This window comes from Zingiber officinale, chromosome 6B (assembly GCF_018446385.1).
Source record: "Zingiber officinale cultivar Zhangliang chromosome 6B, Zo_v1.1, whole genome shotgun sequence".
Classification (NCBI taxonomy): Eukaryota; Viridiplantae; Streptophyta; class Magnoliopsida; order Zingiberales; family Zingiberaceae; genus Zingiber; species Zingiber officinale.
In genome coordinates this window covers 84,684,222-84,702,299 of record NC_055996.1, presented here as the reverse complement: position 1 = coordinate 84,702,299, position 18,078 = coordinate 84,684,222, and the positions used below count along the sequence as shown (strand labels likewise).

Below are 18,078 nucleotides of genomic sequence, written 5' to 3'. Positions count from 1 at the left end.
ATGGGAACTTGATTATCAAAAGTTTCAAGTTTCAATGTTTAAATGTAATTGGGTTGAGAATAATAATGGTATTAAATTTGATGATCTTGGTTTCACGCTGGTAAATCTCAAGAGAATTGGATTCAAATCTGACCCTTTTATATTGGCTAGTCAAGCAAAGCAAGTATTTTACATTGAAGATCCTCAAGAGCCTACATGGCATGTTGTACTTGCAACACCTACTAGGGAGAACATTGAATATATAAATGATGATGAGTTGGAAAATGATGTAATCCACTACCAATGTTTTACAAGAGGGTTTCTATCAATGGATGTTGATGGAATAGATGAGAAAGAACCATCATGTAGCCGTGAAGATTGTGATGGGACTTGGGTTATCAATAAATAAGTGATGGAACATGTTCCTTTTTTTTTTTTATTATTATGGTTCTTGTATGAGTAGCATTTTGAATGACATTGATGTATGATGCAAATGGAAAACTACTATACTTTATTTACCAATGCAGTGCATAGTGTAATTTTATGAATGGCTAACAAGTTGTCAATGCATAATGCAGGAATTGCATCATTGAAGAACTTAACAAGATTCTGGAATTGTATCTCTTCATTGCTTTGTGGAAACTATGACATCTCGTGGAAAAAAGAGTACAAGAAAGGGAATTCAGGTAGATGGAAATATTGTAGGAACCAAAGAAGGTAATATGACAAATTCTGCAAATTCTAGAAATTCTGGAAATTCTGGTACAGTAATGGAATCTCAAGAGACCGAAACAACAAGAACTTCAAGAGGTCGCACTCGTTTGGATAAGCTGGTTAGGCAAAGGGCCCACGGAATTAGAAAGGATATAAAATTCAATAAATTTGGACAGCCAATAGGAGACTTTGCTAGTGAAATGCAAAACTATATCGGCATTCTCGCTCGGGAAAAGGTTAGGATAAGTTACAAGTCATGGAAGCAAGTTCCAAGTGGCGTTAAGGATTTAATATGGGAATCAGTTAATGTAAGTTAAATTTCTTTTGAAAATTTTAATTACCTTATATATGTTTATAATCTATTTAATGTAATGGGTTAATATTTTTTATAGTTGAGTTACAATGTTGACCCCAGATGGAAAAAGGGGTGTTTGAATTCGGTAAATAGTAAGTGGTGGCAATATAAAGCTCTCCTCACTCATAAGTTTATTTTTAGCAAGCTTGCTAAACCGGAAGAGTTGAAAGAACCACCAATTGGGTATGGTATTACACGAGATGATTGGAGTGCGTTTGTAATCAGTCGCATGTCGGACGACTTCAAGGTAAGGATTATAATTTGCTATTTTCAATTGAGTTGATCACAAGCCACTGTTTTAGTTTAAAGCTGGTATATATGAGGAATGTTCAATTAACTAGAAAGTAAGTGATGAGCAAAAGAAGAGAAGAAAGCAGAATGTATACCCACATCGGCTTGCCCGTAAAGGTTATGCTCGTTTTGCTGATGAAATAGTAAGTATTTCTGCTTAATTCGGTAAATATGATCTAGAATCTGCCTATATTTTATTCTTACTAAATCTATTAATGTGATTTATAAAGTTGTATATATTATACATTTTGATTGTAGGGAGATGAATTATATGATGATGAAGAGATTAATCGAGCGATTATTTGGAAGAAAAGACGGATGAATAAGAAGGGGCAATTTGAAGGCGATGATTTGAAAATGGCAATAGAAAAGATTGTAAGCAAGCTCATTATGCGTCTTTCCTACTAAATCTATTATGCCTTTATGGTTTTTATTATGCCTCTGTCCTTTATTGTCGCAACAATAATATATTGTTACATTTATGTACACTACAGCATTGCAGAAAAAAATCAAAATCTGCATCCAAATCTGCATCTGCTTCTTGATCAAAATCTGCATCTGCATCAAAATCGTTTCATCTGCTTCTGCATCTGCATCTGCTTCTGCATCTGCATCTGCATCAAAATCATTTTGTTTTCTTAATAGGGAGTTATTAATTGATGATTTCTGCATCAAAATCGTTTCTTAATAGATGATTTCTGCATCTGCTTTTGTATATCCATATTAGTGTTAGTACTTAATAGGGAGTTATTTACCAGTAATTAATTTTGTACCAGTAATTATTTTGTTTTCTTTTGCATGACAGGATGATTATGTGCAACAAAAACGGGAGGGTAAGTTGCACTTAGAAGAGGCAAACACGGATATCCTTTCAAAAGCACTTTCATCTGAGGAGCATTCTGGGCGTGTGAGGGGTGTTGGAGGATATGTCACTCCAACATTCTATTTTAATGTTGGCAGCATAGTGCAGAAACACCTTGTTGATGAGCAGTTTATCCTTCAACAAAAAGAGTTGATGGAGGCAAAGATATTAATCTCACAACAAAATGCACGCATATCAAATCAAGATGAACGCATACAGAAACTTGAAGCAATGTTCAGAAAGGGTGCATGCGACTTAGATACGGATGAAAAAGGTAGTTGCTCAGTAAAGTTGCATCCCATGAGTGACGAAAATATCAAAATTGAAAAGTGTGTCCCAAATATTGAAACTTTGGATGATGATGACATGCAAATTTTGAACAATGATGATTTCTTCCAGGTATATATTTAGTTGTCATTATATTACTTAGTATTATTGAAACTATGAGTTGCATCAATTTATAACATGATTACTTATCTTCTAGGGTAAACCGGTTGCATTGACATTGGGTTCTAAGAGCAATATTGTTGCCTATGGTACAATTGTTCATGTCAATGCGGTTGGTAAATTACTTCATGGTGTTCCATTACCTATTAATTGTATGCGTGTCTCCATTGATAAGGCTGTGGATGAATTAGCACAATTGCCATGTCCAATTCCAAATCAATGTGATACAATTGGTGATGCTATTGGAACACATGTGGGATGGCCGGCTAACTTGGTAGTTATGCAAGATGAGGTAAATGTCATATTATATTTATAGTTAAATTGTCCAACAAAGATTAGTGTTGCACCTAACATGTGTACATTTGTAATTTTTAGAATCCTCAAAGGAAAAGAAGTGTTGTCCAAAGAAATAACCCAATTATTTCATCAAGTGTGCCAAGGTCATTGCATCTACTGTATTGTTATTGTAACAGTGCTCTAAATGATGAAACAAATATATCAATGATTTGTGAGGAGGGTTTCTTTGACGATCAATATGAAATCCTTGTGCACTTTGAAGATATCATTCCTTTTTATCATTTGGATCCCATAACTGCAAATTGTATAGTAATTTACATGTGGTAAGTCTTCTTATTCTATTTGTTTACCATATAAATTGTATAAACTTTATTGATTTAGCATTGTAACATTCTTCATTTTGAAATGGTAGGCATCTTTATAAAAAGCTGAAAAACATATAACAATGTCCACAAAATCAGATTTGTTAATCCACACATTATCCCATATGTGGCATGTGTGACTCGACTGGACAAAAACAACAAATTCGAGCAATTGAATGAAAGAGCTAGTGTTTTGGCAGATAAGCTGAGTCAAGCATCAAGAAATCAACTTGTTTTGGTGCCACATAATGTTGGGTAAGTAAGACTTATAATATCAGTTTTAATTTATTGTTTCGAGAAATATGCATGCAATAGTTATGTGATTTGTGCATAGTTATAATTGGATTCTCACTGTCATTGATCCATATAAGGAGACAATTTATTTGTTGGATTTGCTTAGTCATCGCATTCGTGACGAGGATTGGAAATACGTAGTAGATATGTGAGTACATTTTTTAATTTTATTAAGCATTTTTTTAATCAGTAAAACTCTCATATGTCCATTCTTATTGATGTATAAAGGAGCATAAGATTGTTTAATTCAAACAAGGCAAAAAAAGGGAAAAAACATGTTACATGGGAAGTAGTAAAGGTATGCATGTCTACTTATGATTAAATTACAAACAATTAAACATGTATATTAGACATTTACAATTTGTTTTTAACATAGGGCCCTCGCCAACCAGATGCGAAACAGTGTGATTTTTATGTGATGAGATATATGAGAGATATTATTGAAGAATTGGCAACTATCGAGAGATATTCACTTCGATCAATAGTAATATTTGACATTCAATTCTCAATCTTCTCAAATATTTGTGTGTTTATCATTTTGCACTTATCATCTTTTGATTGTTTTTTACTAATCTAATCTATGTCTTTGTTCACAGTTCATCAAACCCCAGTACTCTAGAGAAGAAATTGATGAAGTGCGTTCCGAGTGGGCAGAATGCATACAAGACTATATTTATGACTAGGTATTTAAAATCATACAATGACTTGATCTATTCGGCAAGTATTTGCATATAATGCAAATTACATAATCTGATCCTAACAGATATGCCCCTGGAAACATCATGATTATTAAAACTTTAGTGTGTAGGACATCTAGGTAGAACATCTCTATTTTATTATTATTCTTATACTGGAATGCATGAAATGTTTTTCAACATCTTAAGATTTTGAGATGTTCAAACATATATATCATTTGCTGGTAAACACATTTCTGTAGGACTAACACACTTGTCAGATTATGATGAACTGATTAACTTTGAGCATCATGAATTGTTTCCTTTCTTAATGGACAGTTTTCTGAAGACTAGGATTTACACGTAAAGGAGGTGAGCTAGATAAATATTTTGAGCAGTTTCCTGATTTATGAACATGATAATACATGGGGAAAATGCAGGAGTAAGACCAATTTAATTAATAGTATTGAGATTCTTGTTTTCTTTGGGAATGAAAATGGTTTCTCAATCAAACAAAATTGAAAATATTTGAAATTTGCAATTTGTTGGACATGATGAATGGTCGGAATGGGTTAAAGTTGGATGGAAATAACTTACACTTTGTTGAGAATCACAATGATCAAGTTCATTCACATAGTTGTTTCGACTTACTTATACCAATTTAGCAATCACTGTATGCAAGATACACAAACTATCTAGACTTACCTAGAGTTGCTCTGATCTGACTGCTTTTTTCTTCCCAATGTATTCTGCCCTCCTTTATTTGCTGTTACTAGCTACAGGGATTGTTGGTATATTCCGTGTAAGGCTTCACCTTGACTTAAGCAGGGTGGTGTTATCATATTAGATTATGTATAGCTCATGTGTACTTGGTATGTGTTGGATTCAACTTCATCTGCTTGCTAGACGTTTTTGCCAATCCTGGTTTCAGTCCTTGTTTTTGCTAATCCTGGTTTCAGTCCTTGTTTTTGCTAATCCTGGTTTCAGTCCTTGTCCACTGCACACTTTTGCTCTATTTCATGCACAAGACGATTTAATTCAATTACCTTATTTATTTAACTTATCTGCTGTACTATTTGTCCAACTTTGTACAATTAGCCTTGAACTAACAAAAGAAATGAATTTGAAGGGTTGGATCGAACAGCCATATGAACTAGCTGTTTCATAAACTTTTTTTGTTCTCACTTGCTTCACTAATGAAATTGTGAAGCGGCAACGTTTCTCGTGCTTATTTGGCCATCCTTTTTTTTATGGCTTTACTATATTTTATTTTCATAACAGGGAGAAATTGCTGGGTTTGCAAGCTGGGAATGCAGAAAAAGAACCAGCTGGGAGAAATTGCTGGGTTTGCAAGCTGGGAATGCAGAAAAAGAACCAGGGAGAAATTGCTGGGTTTAATAGCTGGGTTTGCAAGGTTGTGGTCTTATAAACTTAATTTTGTGGTTTCATCTTTTGTGGTTGTCATGATATATTGGATACTACTTGTGGTCATGTTTGTTTATAAACTTAAGTGAATGTACACATGTACCGGTTTTTGTTTGAGACAAGATGTATATATAAATTAAAGACAACTAATCGAATGTATATATGTTGAAAACTATTTTTGTGAATGTATAAATGTTATGTTGTACCTGCAGTTTGTGTGCAATGGCTATGGTTTTAATCGTTGTGAAAAGTACATATATAGACATGCAACTGAATGTACAAAGACAACGATTTTTAACCGTTGTGAAAAGTATTCTAAGACAATGGTTTTAAACTAAAATTTGAAGAAAGACAACATGTGTATATGTTGTTAATAGTATATCAGCTGCGATCAAATTTTTGCAAAACTGGCAATTACAACGATTTTATACTGTTGCAGAACTATTGTCTTTGGTATTAAAAGACAACACTTTAAATCCGTTGCATGATTGTTGTCTAATGTGGTCAAAGACAACGGTTTTAAACCGTTGTCTTTTACCGCACATTTAACAACAGTGTCAGTTACAACGGGTTTAAAGGGCCTATGACAACGGTTTTTAATCGTTGTCTTTTAATGTTTTTGTTGTAGTGAATGTTTGGTTAGTTGAATATTTTCAGTCGGAATGAACCTAAATTTCCTTTTTTACCCTTAGAGGAAAATAAGAGAAAAAATTAAATGGAAGAGAAAGTTGAATGTGAGAGAAACATATGATGAGAGAAAAAGTGTGATTAGAGAAAAAGTGCGATGGGAAAAAATGAAAAGAGAAAAAGTGTGATTAGAGAAAATGAGGAGAGAGAGTGTGATAGAAGGATTGAGAAGAAAAAAAGTATAATGCGAGAGAAAGTATGTTGAGAGACAAAGAGTGATAGGAAAAAATAAAGAGAGAGAAAGTATGATGAGAGAAAATGAGAGATTGAGGAGAGAAAGTATGATGAGAAAATATGAAGAGAGAGAAAGTATGATGGGAAAAAAATGAAGAGCGAGAAAGTGTGATGAGAGAAAATAAGGAGAGAGAGTGTGATGAGAGAGAATATAGAGAGAAAATGATGGAGAATGTGTGATGAGAAAGAATGAGGAGAGAGAGTGTGATGAAAGAGAATGAAGAGAGAGAAAGTACGATGAGATAAAATATGGAAAGAGAGTATGGTAAGAGAGATTGAGGAGAGAGAAAGTATGATGAGAGAGAAAGTATGATGAAAAAATGAAGAGAGAATGAAGAGAGAGAAAATAATGAGAGAGAGTGTGTGTGATGATAGAGAATACAGAAAGAAAATGGTAGAGAATGTGTGATGAGAGAGAATGAGGAGAAAGAAAGTATGTTGAGAGAGAAAATGTGATGATAGAATGAGGAGAGAGAAAGTATGATGAGAGAGAACAAAGAGAGAGAGTGAAATGAAAGAAAAATTGAACAAATATACTAAGGGTATTTTTATCTAAAACTTAATTCTTATTTCCATTCCATCAAAATCCAAGGGAGGGGATGAGTTTCATCCATACCCAAATTTTTGGGTTTCATTCGAAAATCTTGATTCCATTTCCATCAACCAAACACAAGGTTTGGAAATGAATCCATTCCCTCATTCCCAAACCTCTAAACCAAACGCCACCTAAGATTTAGTCTCAGAATCCAGCATCCTCAACTCTTGGTTTCAGTCGTCGATATCTATATCTCAGCCTCAGGTTCCGACATCATCCTCTCTTAGCCTCAGTCATCGATATCCTCTACGCCCTAATCTCAGATCCGATATCACACCTCTCTCGGTCACAGTCACCGATATCCATGCCTCAGCCTCATGTCTTGGCATCATTCTCTCTCGACCTTAGTCGTCAGTATCCTCTATGCCTCAATCTAAAATCTGTCATCACAACTCTCTCGGCCTCAGTCTTCGACATCCATGACTTAGCCTAAAAATCCTTGCATCATCCTCTTTCGGCCTCAGTTGTCGACCTGATCTATACCTCAATCACAAATCCCAACATCACATCTCTCTTAGCCTAAGCATCGATGTTCATGCCTTAGCCTCAAGTCTCGACATCATCTTCTTTCGATCTCAATCACTGACATCCTGTATACCTCAATCTCAAATCTTAGCATCACACCTCTCTCAGTCTCAGTCGCCGACATCCTCGACGCCTCAGTCTCGTTTCTTGGTATCACAACTCTCTCAGCCTCAGTCATCGACATCCTGTACATTTCAATCTCATATCCTGAAATCAAACCGCTCTAAACTTTAGTCACCGATATCCATGCCACGATCTCAAGTCCTGACATCATCCTCTCTCGGTCTCAATTACTAACATCCTCTACACCTCAGTCTCAGATCTTGACATCACACTTCTCTCAAACTCAGTTGTCAACATCCACGACTCATCCGTTCCGGCATAATTCTTTCTCAACCTCAGTCGTCGATATCCTCCACGCCTCAGTCTCAAATTATGGCATCTTCTCTCGGCCTTAGTCTCCGACATTCTCTATGCTTTAGTCTCAAATCCCGACATCACACCTCTCTCGGTCTCAATCGATGATATCCATGCCTCAGCCTCAAGTCTCGTTATCATCCTCTCTCAACCTCAGTTGCCAACATCCTGTATACCTCAGTCTTAGATCCTAGCGTACACCTCTCTCGCCCTTAGTCACTGACATCCATAACCTCAGCCTCAGGTCCCGATATCATCCCTGTCTCGACCTCAGTCGTCAACATCCTCCCCGTCTCGGCTTCAATCGCTGACTTCATCTATCCTTAAGGTCATTCAACATCGGCGTCACTTCCTCATCCGTCCTTGGATTAGACTAACACTAAACCCTTATTGATGAGGTTATTTTTACTAGAGGATACAAACAACGATGACAAATATTCCAGAATACATGGCACCGGGTGAATAGAGAAGCGGTAATGTGGTTGTCAGATATGGTTTCCTAAATATCCTCCTTCAAACAAGTGGCACTTAGTGCTAGAGAGACAGCTAACCACTGTTGAATCTGATCCCCTTATTAGATCTAATGTGCAAATACTCTTCTGACAGTTATATAGAATCTAGAGGAGGTAAGTGCAAATGAACACTCTCTCATACTCTCTTGGGCTACATTAAACTTTTGCATCATTTTTTTTTCTTACTTATGTACTAGCTTCATATCTTAAGTAAACCCTAACTTTAGCATCTAAATGGTCTGTTGGGATCTCTCCTCAATATCATTCTAACCCTCCATTGAAGTGTGTTTTAGGTTCTTCCCATCCTCTTCACCGACGATCTTCGGTGAATGCGCATGTTAAATTGTTCGTTGACTGATGATTTGACCCTCCACCAATTTGATCCAAAGAGCATGTATTTAATTGGCCTCGAGAGGATAGGTTTAATCAAATATGAAATACAGTGACAACACGAAATAGCCAGGTTTTACAGCTTTATGACATGAAACCCTAACTGTTTTTTTTCGTCTTTCTCCTTATAATAATTATATTAAGCAGTCACAACGCAGGACAGTGACACAAGGCCATAATATGAATCAATTCGAAAAAATGACAAATCCCAACATCACATCTCTCTCAGCCTAAGCATCGATGTTCATGCCTTAGCCTTAAGTCTCGACATCATCCTCTTTTGATCTCAATCACTGACATCCTGTATACCTTAATCTCAAATCTTAGCATCACACCTTTCTCAGTCTCAGTCGCTGACATCCTCCACGCCTCAGTCTCATTTCTTGGTATCACAACTCTCTCAGCCTCAGTCATCGACATCCTGTACATTTCAGTCTCATATCCTGAAATCACACCTCTCTCAACTTTAGTCACCGATATCCATGCCTCGGTCTCAAGTCCCGACATTATCCTCTCAGTCTCAATTACTAACATCTTCTACACCTCAGTCTCAGATCCTGACATCACACTTCTCTCAAACTCAGTTGTCAACATCCACGGCTCATCCTTTCTGGCATAATTCTTTCTCAGCCTCAGTTGTCGATATCCTGCACGCCTCAGTCTCAAATTATGGCATCCTCTCTTGGCCTTAGTCTCCGACATTCTCTATGCTTTATTCTCAAATCCCGGCATCACACCTCTCTCGATCTCAATAGATGATATCCATGCCTCAGCCTCAAGTCCCGTCATCATCCTCTCTCAACCCCAGTTGCCAACATCCTTTATGCCTTAGTCTGGGATCCTAGCGTACACCTCTCTCGCCCTTAGTCATCGACATCCATAACCTCAGGCTCAGGTCTCGACATCATCCCTGTCTCGGCCTCAGTTGTCAACATCCTCCCCGTCTCGACTTCAATGTCATTCTAACCCTCCATTGAAGTGTGTCGCTGATTACCTCAATGTCATTCTAACCCTCCATTGAAGTGTATTTTAGGTTCTTCCCATCCTCTTCACCGACGATCTTCGATGAATGCGCATGTTAAATTGTTCGTTGACTGATGATTTGACCCTCCATGATATTTGATCCAAAGAGCATGTATTTAATTGGCCTCGAGAGGATAGGTTTAATCAAATACGAAATACAGTGACAACACGAAATAGCCAGGTTTTACAGCTTTATGACATGAAACCCTAACTGTTTTTTTTCGTCTTTCTCCTTGTAATAATTAAGCAGTCACAACGCAGGACAGTGACACAAGGCCATAATATGAATCAATTCGAAAAATTGATTGAGGGGCGGTTTAATTTGCCGACCGAAGTATCTTTAAATTAATCTGAAATACACATTCAACAAACATTAAATATGTTTGTAGTGCAAGCTCAGACATGATGAGTTGGTGCATACGTTTCAGTTTCAGTTTCAGTGTACGCTTATATTTCATGATTGAATAAGACAAACCCTTTCTGTGCGGTATTCAATTTTATATATATATATTTTTTGTGCTTCATTATGCAATTGGAAGCGAGCTTTTCTCCTTTTCTCAGTCTTATCCTCCTTTTCGCAATGAGTGTGTACATCTTCGAGTTAGATTCGCTTGCTACCTGATAAAAGTTAATAATTATTATTATGTAAACAAATTGCTCACCATCGATGCATTTACTCTGTATCCGACAAACTCTATAAATCTGAAGTTGAACGAAGAAACAAAATTAATCAACGTAACCAACAATTAGCCGACATTTGTCAGTTAATTCCCCCTTCCCCTTACTGCCCCACACCATGAAATGGATGTGTATTAATTCGTAAAGCAATAACAAGAGTAAGGGGGGTTGCTGCGAGCTAGCTAAGGGATCTCTATCTTTGCAGCTGATCCATGGAAGGAGGTGCCTCACGCTGCTACCTCCCTCCCCCCTCAGCCCCCTCTGTGGTGGAACTAGGGCACCCCGCAAGCAAGGACACCCTCCAAGATCTAGGGTTTCTACTTCCACCGCAAGCAAGCAGTACTCCATTCCTGCTGTCCACTGATCAGCCTTCTCCTTTCTCCAACCCCGCCGCCGCCGCCAGCAGCAACGAAGAGGTACACATATATCATCAGTCTCAACTATATATACACAATCTTTCGATCGATGTTCCTCACACAGTTAGTGAATAGGTAGGTACTTCGGACCTGAAAGCTCACCATGATCAGAGCTCTTGCAGAGATGGTGCCAATTCATGGTATTGTATATAAGGGGCCGGATATTGATTGATCGATGATTCTAATTTCTCATACTAGCTGATCTGTGCATGCACACGTAGGTGGAGGAGCACTTCGAACTCCATGGATAAGGGAAAGGTGAAAGTGAGGAGGAAGATGAGGGAGCCGAGGTTTTGCTTCCAGACTAGAAGTGATGTCGATGTGCTCGACGATGGCTACAAGTGGCGGAAATACGGCCAAAAAGTTGTCAAAAATAGTCTTCATCCAAGGTATATATGTACGTACGTACGTATGTATCTATACACATGCATCTTAATTTGATTTGAAACATAAATAGATCGAATTCAACATGGATTAATGGTTAATTAGTTATGAATTTGCGATCGAGCAGAAGTTATTATCGTTGCACCCACAGCAACTGTCGCGTGAAGAAGAGGGTGGAGAGATTGTCGGAAGATTGTCGAATGGTGATCACGACGTACGAGGGAAGGCACACTCATTCTCCTTGTGACGATGCCAACTCTTCGGAACATGAATGCTTCAGCTCATTTTAAGGCACACGGATCGAGTTTAATTGTCTCATAATTAATAACTTAAATTAAGTCCCAATTTAATCACTAGTGTTTTCGGAGTTTTCTTGATTACGAAAGAAAAGGGAAAAAAATAATACTTTTCTGCTATGAATAATAATGCATGTTTCTGAATATGTCTTTTGTTTAGGGACATGGAATTGAGTGAGGAGTTGGCTTGTATTAATTATTGATCAATTCAACTAATTATTTGTGTTATATATATATGTCGTGGAATACTCATTTGAACATCAAACCTACTTGATAATTCTTTAGCTAGTTGTTTACATAATTTGGAAGGTTAAAAAGATGGTTTGTGAACTTACAGCGATCAATAATTAATTTGGAAGATGCACCTAGCTAGCTAGATGCTTTCTTTAAAGTTCAGCTAATATTGTACAATCAAGATTAATTAGATTAATTTCTCTAGGGTACAATAAGAGTTGTAGAAGGCATGGTTCCATTTATCAATTTCATGAGGAAAATAAAAATCGAACCAAAATATTTTGGTATGAAAAAATTAAATCTAAGGTTATGTTAACAATGGAAATTAATATTTTTATTTATATTTGTACTGAAAATTGTCTGGTCGAATGACAAGGGAATAAAATGTAAAAGGTTGCTAAGTCAAAAGTCATATGGGGTTTAAATTTATATTTATTAATATTATCGAGAGAGATTTAATCTTACCTCAAAAATAAAAATTAATCTTAACAATTTGAAATTGTTTTAATTGTTTGAAAAAAATTCAAATAGAAGTTAATTGAAATTAAAACTGAACTGATCAATTAAACTTTTTATTTTATTTAGATCAGTTGGCTTGGTTTAGTTTATCGATTTTGGAATATAGATGCTCATCCTTAAAGGCATGTATCAACATGGATAGAAAAGAAGTTTTGATACGACGAAAAAGGTGGGGTTATGGGTCGGGATCGAAGTTGAGAAGGCCGGTTGACGTGATGATCAGAAGTCAACATTCAGAGTTAGCAAAATCATTTGGTTCAGCTGAGTGATCTAGTCGATTGGATCTCGAATCCCTCAGAGTCGAAGAAACCTCGAGCTGTATCAGTGACATTCAGAGATGTTTCAGGTGTCTTCGCCGAGTGTTCTGGCCAGTCAGACCAAAGGTTCGATCGGACATGCTGGACGCATGGCTCGATCGAATCAAACTCTTTACACACAATTGTATAACGGCAGAGCGAAGACTAAACGTTTGAGAAGGTTATCATTCTTTAGCCGACTCGATCCCATCCATGAATGGAGGTCGATCAAACTACAAAGGAGGACTCAGTCAGTTGGTCGACTCACCATGTCGAAGGTCTATCAACCCAACGACCTAATATTCTTTTTTGGTATTTTATGTAACGGTCGTCAGAGAATCAAGGGAATATTTCCTGTGTTGTTTGTGTGAAGAAGCTTCTACTCTACAAAACACAGACATGGTTGACCCTTTTTTGGAAAGTTGTCAGAGTGTTAGAAGGGTCCGTCCTTTTTTGGCAATACTTTGAGTTTTGTGCAAAGAATAAAATTAACAGTATAAAAGAGAGTATCCATCTACAGGCACAGGGGCACAGGTACGTTAATGCTAACGCAAACACTACACTACTCAACTTAAGGCACCCAGATTCCATTGTTCTTCACTATCATTATATTTCCTCTCAGCCACTTGTTTGACTTGAATGTCAGAGTATCTGTACCGGAGAACTCCCTAAATAGGTTATTGATATTTTTTCCTCTACTTTCTATTTTTGACACGTAGGATCACACAACGTCTTCAATTTCTAATGCATAGAAGCGCACAATTTTGGATCAAGAAACTTCATCCATGATGAGACTACTACTTTATACTGTCGAATCTTAAAAATTATTACAATGTGTCACAAGAGGTGTCTCGTAGTATATTTGATATGGTCCATTTACCGTTAAAGTAAAATAATAAAAATTAACCTCCATGAATGTATAGTGCATTAATTAAGTTGAGTTGACTTCATAAGTCATCCGAATTAGTATGTGATGAGATGCTTACTACATAAGGTCGTGGGGTCGAAACTCAGGATAGTCGGGGCGTAAATTCCCGGTCCCTGTGCAACTCATCTCACCTGCCACATGCTAGCTCAGGATGCTGTGATTTACCTCCCTCGTGATGGCCTTGGGTCGGGTGCGGCGGGGGCGCTGGGGGCGAGCGATTTCGCCTTTTGCCACATTAATTAAGTTGAGTTGTGTCTCTTCGGATGGATCTAGTGGCTAGCGCATGAAGTGTTGTCATCATAAGATCTGGGGTTCGAATCTCGATAAAGTCGAGATAAATGTCTCCCTTATGTGCTAGTCATTATTTCAAAGGCTAGTAGCAGCCAATGATTTACCTCCTCCGTGTTGGCCTTGGGACGGGTTGGCGGAGGCGCTGGGGGCGAGCGTATTCACCTTTTGTCACCATTAATTAGGTTGAGTTGTCCCTTGGATGGGTCTAGCGGCTAGCGCATGAGGTGTTGTCATCATGAGGTATGAGGTTCAAATCTCGGTAAAGCCGAGGTAAATGCCTTCCTTATGTGCTAGTGACTATTCCAAAGGCTAGTAGCCGCCCGTGATTTACCTCCTTCGTGTTGGCCCTAGGACGGGTTGGCGGGGGCGCTGGGGGCGAGCGTATTCGCCTTTTTCCACCATTAATTAGGTTGAGTTGTCCCTCGGATGGGTCTAGTGGCTATCGCATGAGGTATTGTCATCATGAGGTATAGAGTTCAAATCTCAGTAAAGTCGAGGTATAAATGTCTCTCTTATGTGCTAGTCACTATTCCAAAGGCTAGTAGCCGCCCGTGATTTACCTCCTCCGTGTTGGTCCTGGGACGGGTTGGCGGGGGCGCTGGGGGCGCTGGGGGCGAGGCTATTCAGCTTTTGTCACAATTAATTAAGTTGAGTTGGCTAGTGCGGAGTAGAGTTACTATTATAGGTTAAAGATTCGAATTAATTTGGTAAAGTCGAGAAAAAAAGCCCTCTACACTGGCCAACTACAACATCCCGATTTACCTCTTCACAGATGGTCGTGTGACCAACCGTATGAGACCACTGGGGTGACAAATTCCACATTTTGCTACCATTGATTAAGTATTTCACGAGATGTTTGAATGAACGAATCATCTTTTACCATATTAATTAAGTATATCGGCTCCCATATGGTTGGATAGTTGGTTTATATAAGGGCTATTACTGTTAATAGATCTATGGTAAATTCTTAATGGGTGTGGCATGTTTCGCTAATTGTCTCAACCCCTCCTTACATGCGTTGTTATCATTGGGTGAGATCCCCCGTGATTTACCTCCCTTCCAGACAGTGCGAGATCGTCGAGGTGACAATTTCATCTTTTTGTTATCAATTAATAAAATATTCTAGCCCCACATATTGACACAATTTGTACCTATATAAGTATTTACTTTAATAGGTCATGAGATCAATTCTCAATGGTTTTAAAAATATCTCGTTGGATGTCTCTATACACAGGGCCACTGCATTAGGTCAAAATATCCATCATGATGTATTTAGTTATATCTAAATATGAGACCGATAGATATTGAATCGCTTGAAGTGAACAAAATCACATTTTTACTCAAATTAATAAAGTACTCTGTACCCTCAGACTTTGGTGCTATGGCAAAAAGCGGGACGAGCTCTACAACACTAACAAAAAGTAATAAAATCAACCGTTGGGTGACAGAGAAATTTAGTCGGACTGAAAACTTGAATATATAGATTATATAAAAATAATAATAATAAAGTATTCAAAGGAATATAAGAAGAATTTAAAAGGAAGTTATTCACTATTAAGTAAAATTCGAGCACTTAAATTATAAAAAAAATAGCACGATTAAACTTCTTCCAATAATATTAGTCACACACACGATTGACTGTCCCAAACTACAAGCGAGGAGCAAGTCGAGCTCTCATCGAACTCTCTTTCCACTCCTGTCTTCCCTTCTCCGTCCGTCCAAAGACTCTAATTTTCCATGTGTATGTTCTCGCTCTCACACGCAAAATATCTAATTAAACTCCACGGTTCGGCACATAACTCCATTTTTCAGTAATTATTTCTGAAGAATGAGTTGTGCACCACTAAGGCAATAACAAAAAAAAACAAAACAAAAAACTGTAAAAGAATGAAAGAGAGAGAGAAAGCTGAGGAATTAAAGTGAAGTACAGGGATCTGCCAGGCACAGATGGACTTGGTGTGTATGTGTGTCGGAGGTGTTGTACTCCAAGCAGAGCTATCATGAAGAGAGATCACGGGCTAACACAGTTTGTTTTGGTAAAGACGTTACTATCAATATATCGAATCGATTTTCTATGGAGGTGTAATACTTGTTTATTTTTTTAATCCTCTTTGATGGGCTGTTATTATGGGATAAATTTGTTCATGATTTATCACTCTTTTATTTGCAAGAATCACAGAGGTGATGATTTTATTTTTATACATACAGAGAAAGGGAGGAGGTTTTATACATACAGAGAAAGGGAGGAGGAGGAGATAGGGCTGACCTCAGGCCGGATTCGTAGCAAGCCCAACCTGACCCCTGGTTGGATTCGGAACCAGACCCGATCTAGATCCGAAACCGAATCAATGAGTTGGGTATCTGTTGACCCAGTTCCGATTCAACCAACCGGGTACCCATTGATCCAATTCCGGTTCATCCCCATCAAAAACTACCTATCGACAGTTAAGCGACGGTTCAAAATTTTTTTTTTTTTCTTTTTGGACCGTTAGAACTAGCAATTAGAATTAGCAGTTAACGACCATTGGGATAAAAAAGAAGTTTTTTTTTAATATTTTATTCAACAATTAAGTTCATTTAATTATTTTTTTATTAATGAGTATGATTTAATGTCTGTTACTTTCCGAACTCTATAAATAGAGAGCTCATTTCATTATTTTCACACACATATTTTGTATTCTTATTCTCAATTCTAGAATCTCTACATGCTTTCGACTCCAATTCTCCACACCTTCAACTTCCTCTTCCAAGTTTCGACTACAATGGACGGAGATTGAGGGGAAGAGGGAGGCCGAGAATGAGGAGGTTCATTGTTTCGATCTCGGAGGGAAAAGGAAATAGCAAATCTGAACATTTAATCTATCGATGTTGAGACCGATCGAGCAACTTTCGAATCCAACTTCGACACCCAAAATATAAGAAAGTACCGATGCAATTGTTGGTGCAATCAAGCCCTGGAAGTTTCAATGTGTTGATAATTATTTAAGTTTAGGTTAATACGTTGTAACTAACATGCATTGTGAGTTTACAGGAGGAGTTTCTTGCAGGTCGGAAGACCATATGCAAGAGAAGTCCAAGAAGGTCGAGGACTGGATTCTTGGTAAAAAGGTTTCTTGCAGGTCAGAAGACCAGATGCAAGAGAAGTCCGAGAAGGTTGGGGACCGGATTCTTGGCAAAAGAAGCTCCTGCAGGTCACAGGATTATATGTGTGTTAGGCTCACTATCAGAGATCGATTGGTGAATCGATTCAGACATGGCTATGAGGCAGAATGCTTTTGAATCGATCAGCCGATCGATTGAAGGTAAGTCAATCGATTGGCCGATCGATCGGAAAGGATCTGCGCGAAGCACAGAACCCTACTAAATCGATGAGCCGATCAATTCAAGGTATTGAATCGATCGGCCGATCGATTCGTGAACATTCTGTGCGAAGCACAAAATCATCCTGAATCGATCAACCGATCGATTCAAGGTATTGAATCGATTGGCCGATAGATCCGTGAACATTCTATGCGAAGCACAGAATCATCCTGAATCGATCAACCGATCGATTCAAGGTATTGAATCGATCAGCCAATCGATTCACAAAGCTGCGATTTCATGAGCAAGTGGCTGAATCGATTCAAACTCTGCCCCAATCGATCCAAGTCAAAGAAAAGAATCTGCACCGTTGATCTTGACGCGATGGCTTCCAACGGATACTTGTGAATCGATTGGGACATAATCTCAATCGATTCACGGCGACGGCAGCGTGAGAAACGGCTAGTTTTCTTGATGTTTAAAACTCTGGAAGAAAGAGGAATAAGCACACATTAACGAAAAATACTGTTCTATTGCTCTGGTGTGAAGAATCCTTGAAGTGCTCAAGATCTCTCAAACATTGGAAGTTAAAGCTCTCAATCTCTCCAAGCTTTCAAATCTCACGTCACAAGGAAGAAGCTATTTCAAGTTTG

The 18,078-nt window shown here is 37.9% G+C and overlaps 1 protein-coding gene across 1 annotated transcript; it reads left to right on the top strand.

The window, feature by feature from the left end:
* Positions 1–10,811: 10,811 nt before the first annotated feature.
* On the top strand, positions 10,812–12,085 carry LOC121990372 (probable WRKY transcription factor 12). The gene is made up of 4 exons (XM_042544511.1): positions 10,812–11,177; positions 11,253–11,317; positions 11,399–11,566; positions 11,689–12,085. Exons 1-4 carry the CDS (start codon positions 10,974–10,976, stop codon positions 11,849–11,851), a joined length of 600 nt encoding a protein of 199 aa, XP_042400445.1. The 5' UTR covers positions 10,812–10,973; the 3' UTR covers positions 11,852–12,085.
* The last annotated feature ends 5,993 nt before the right edge of the window (positions 12,086–18,078 follow it).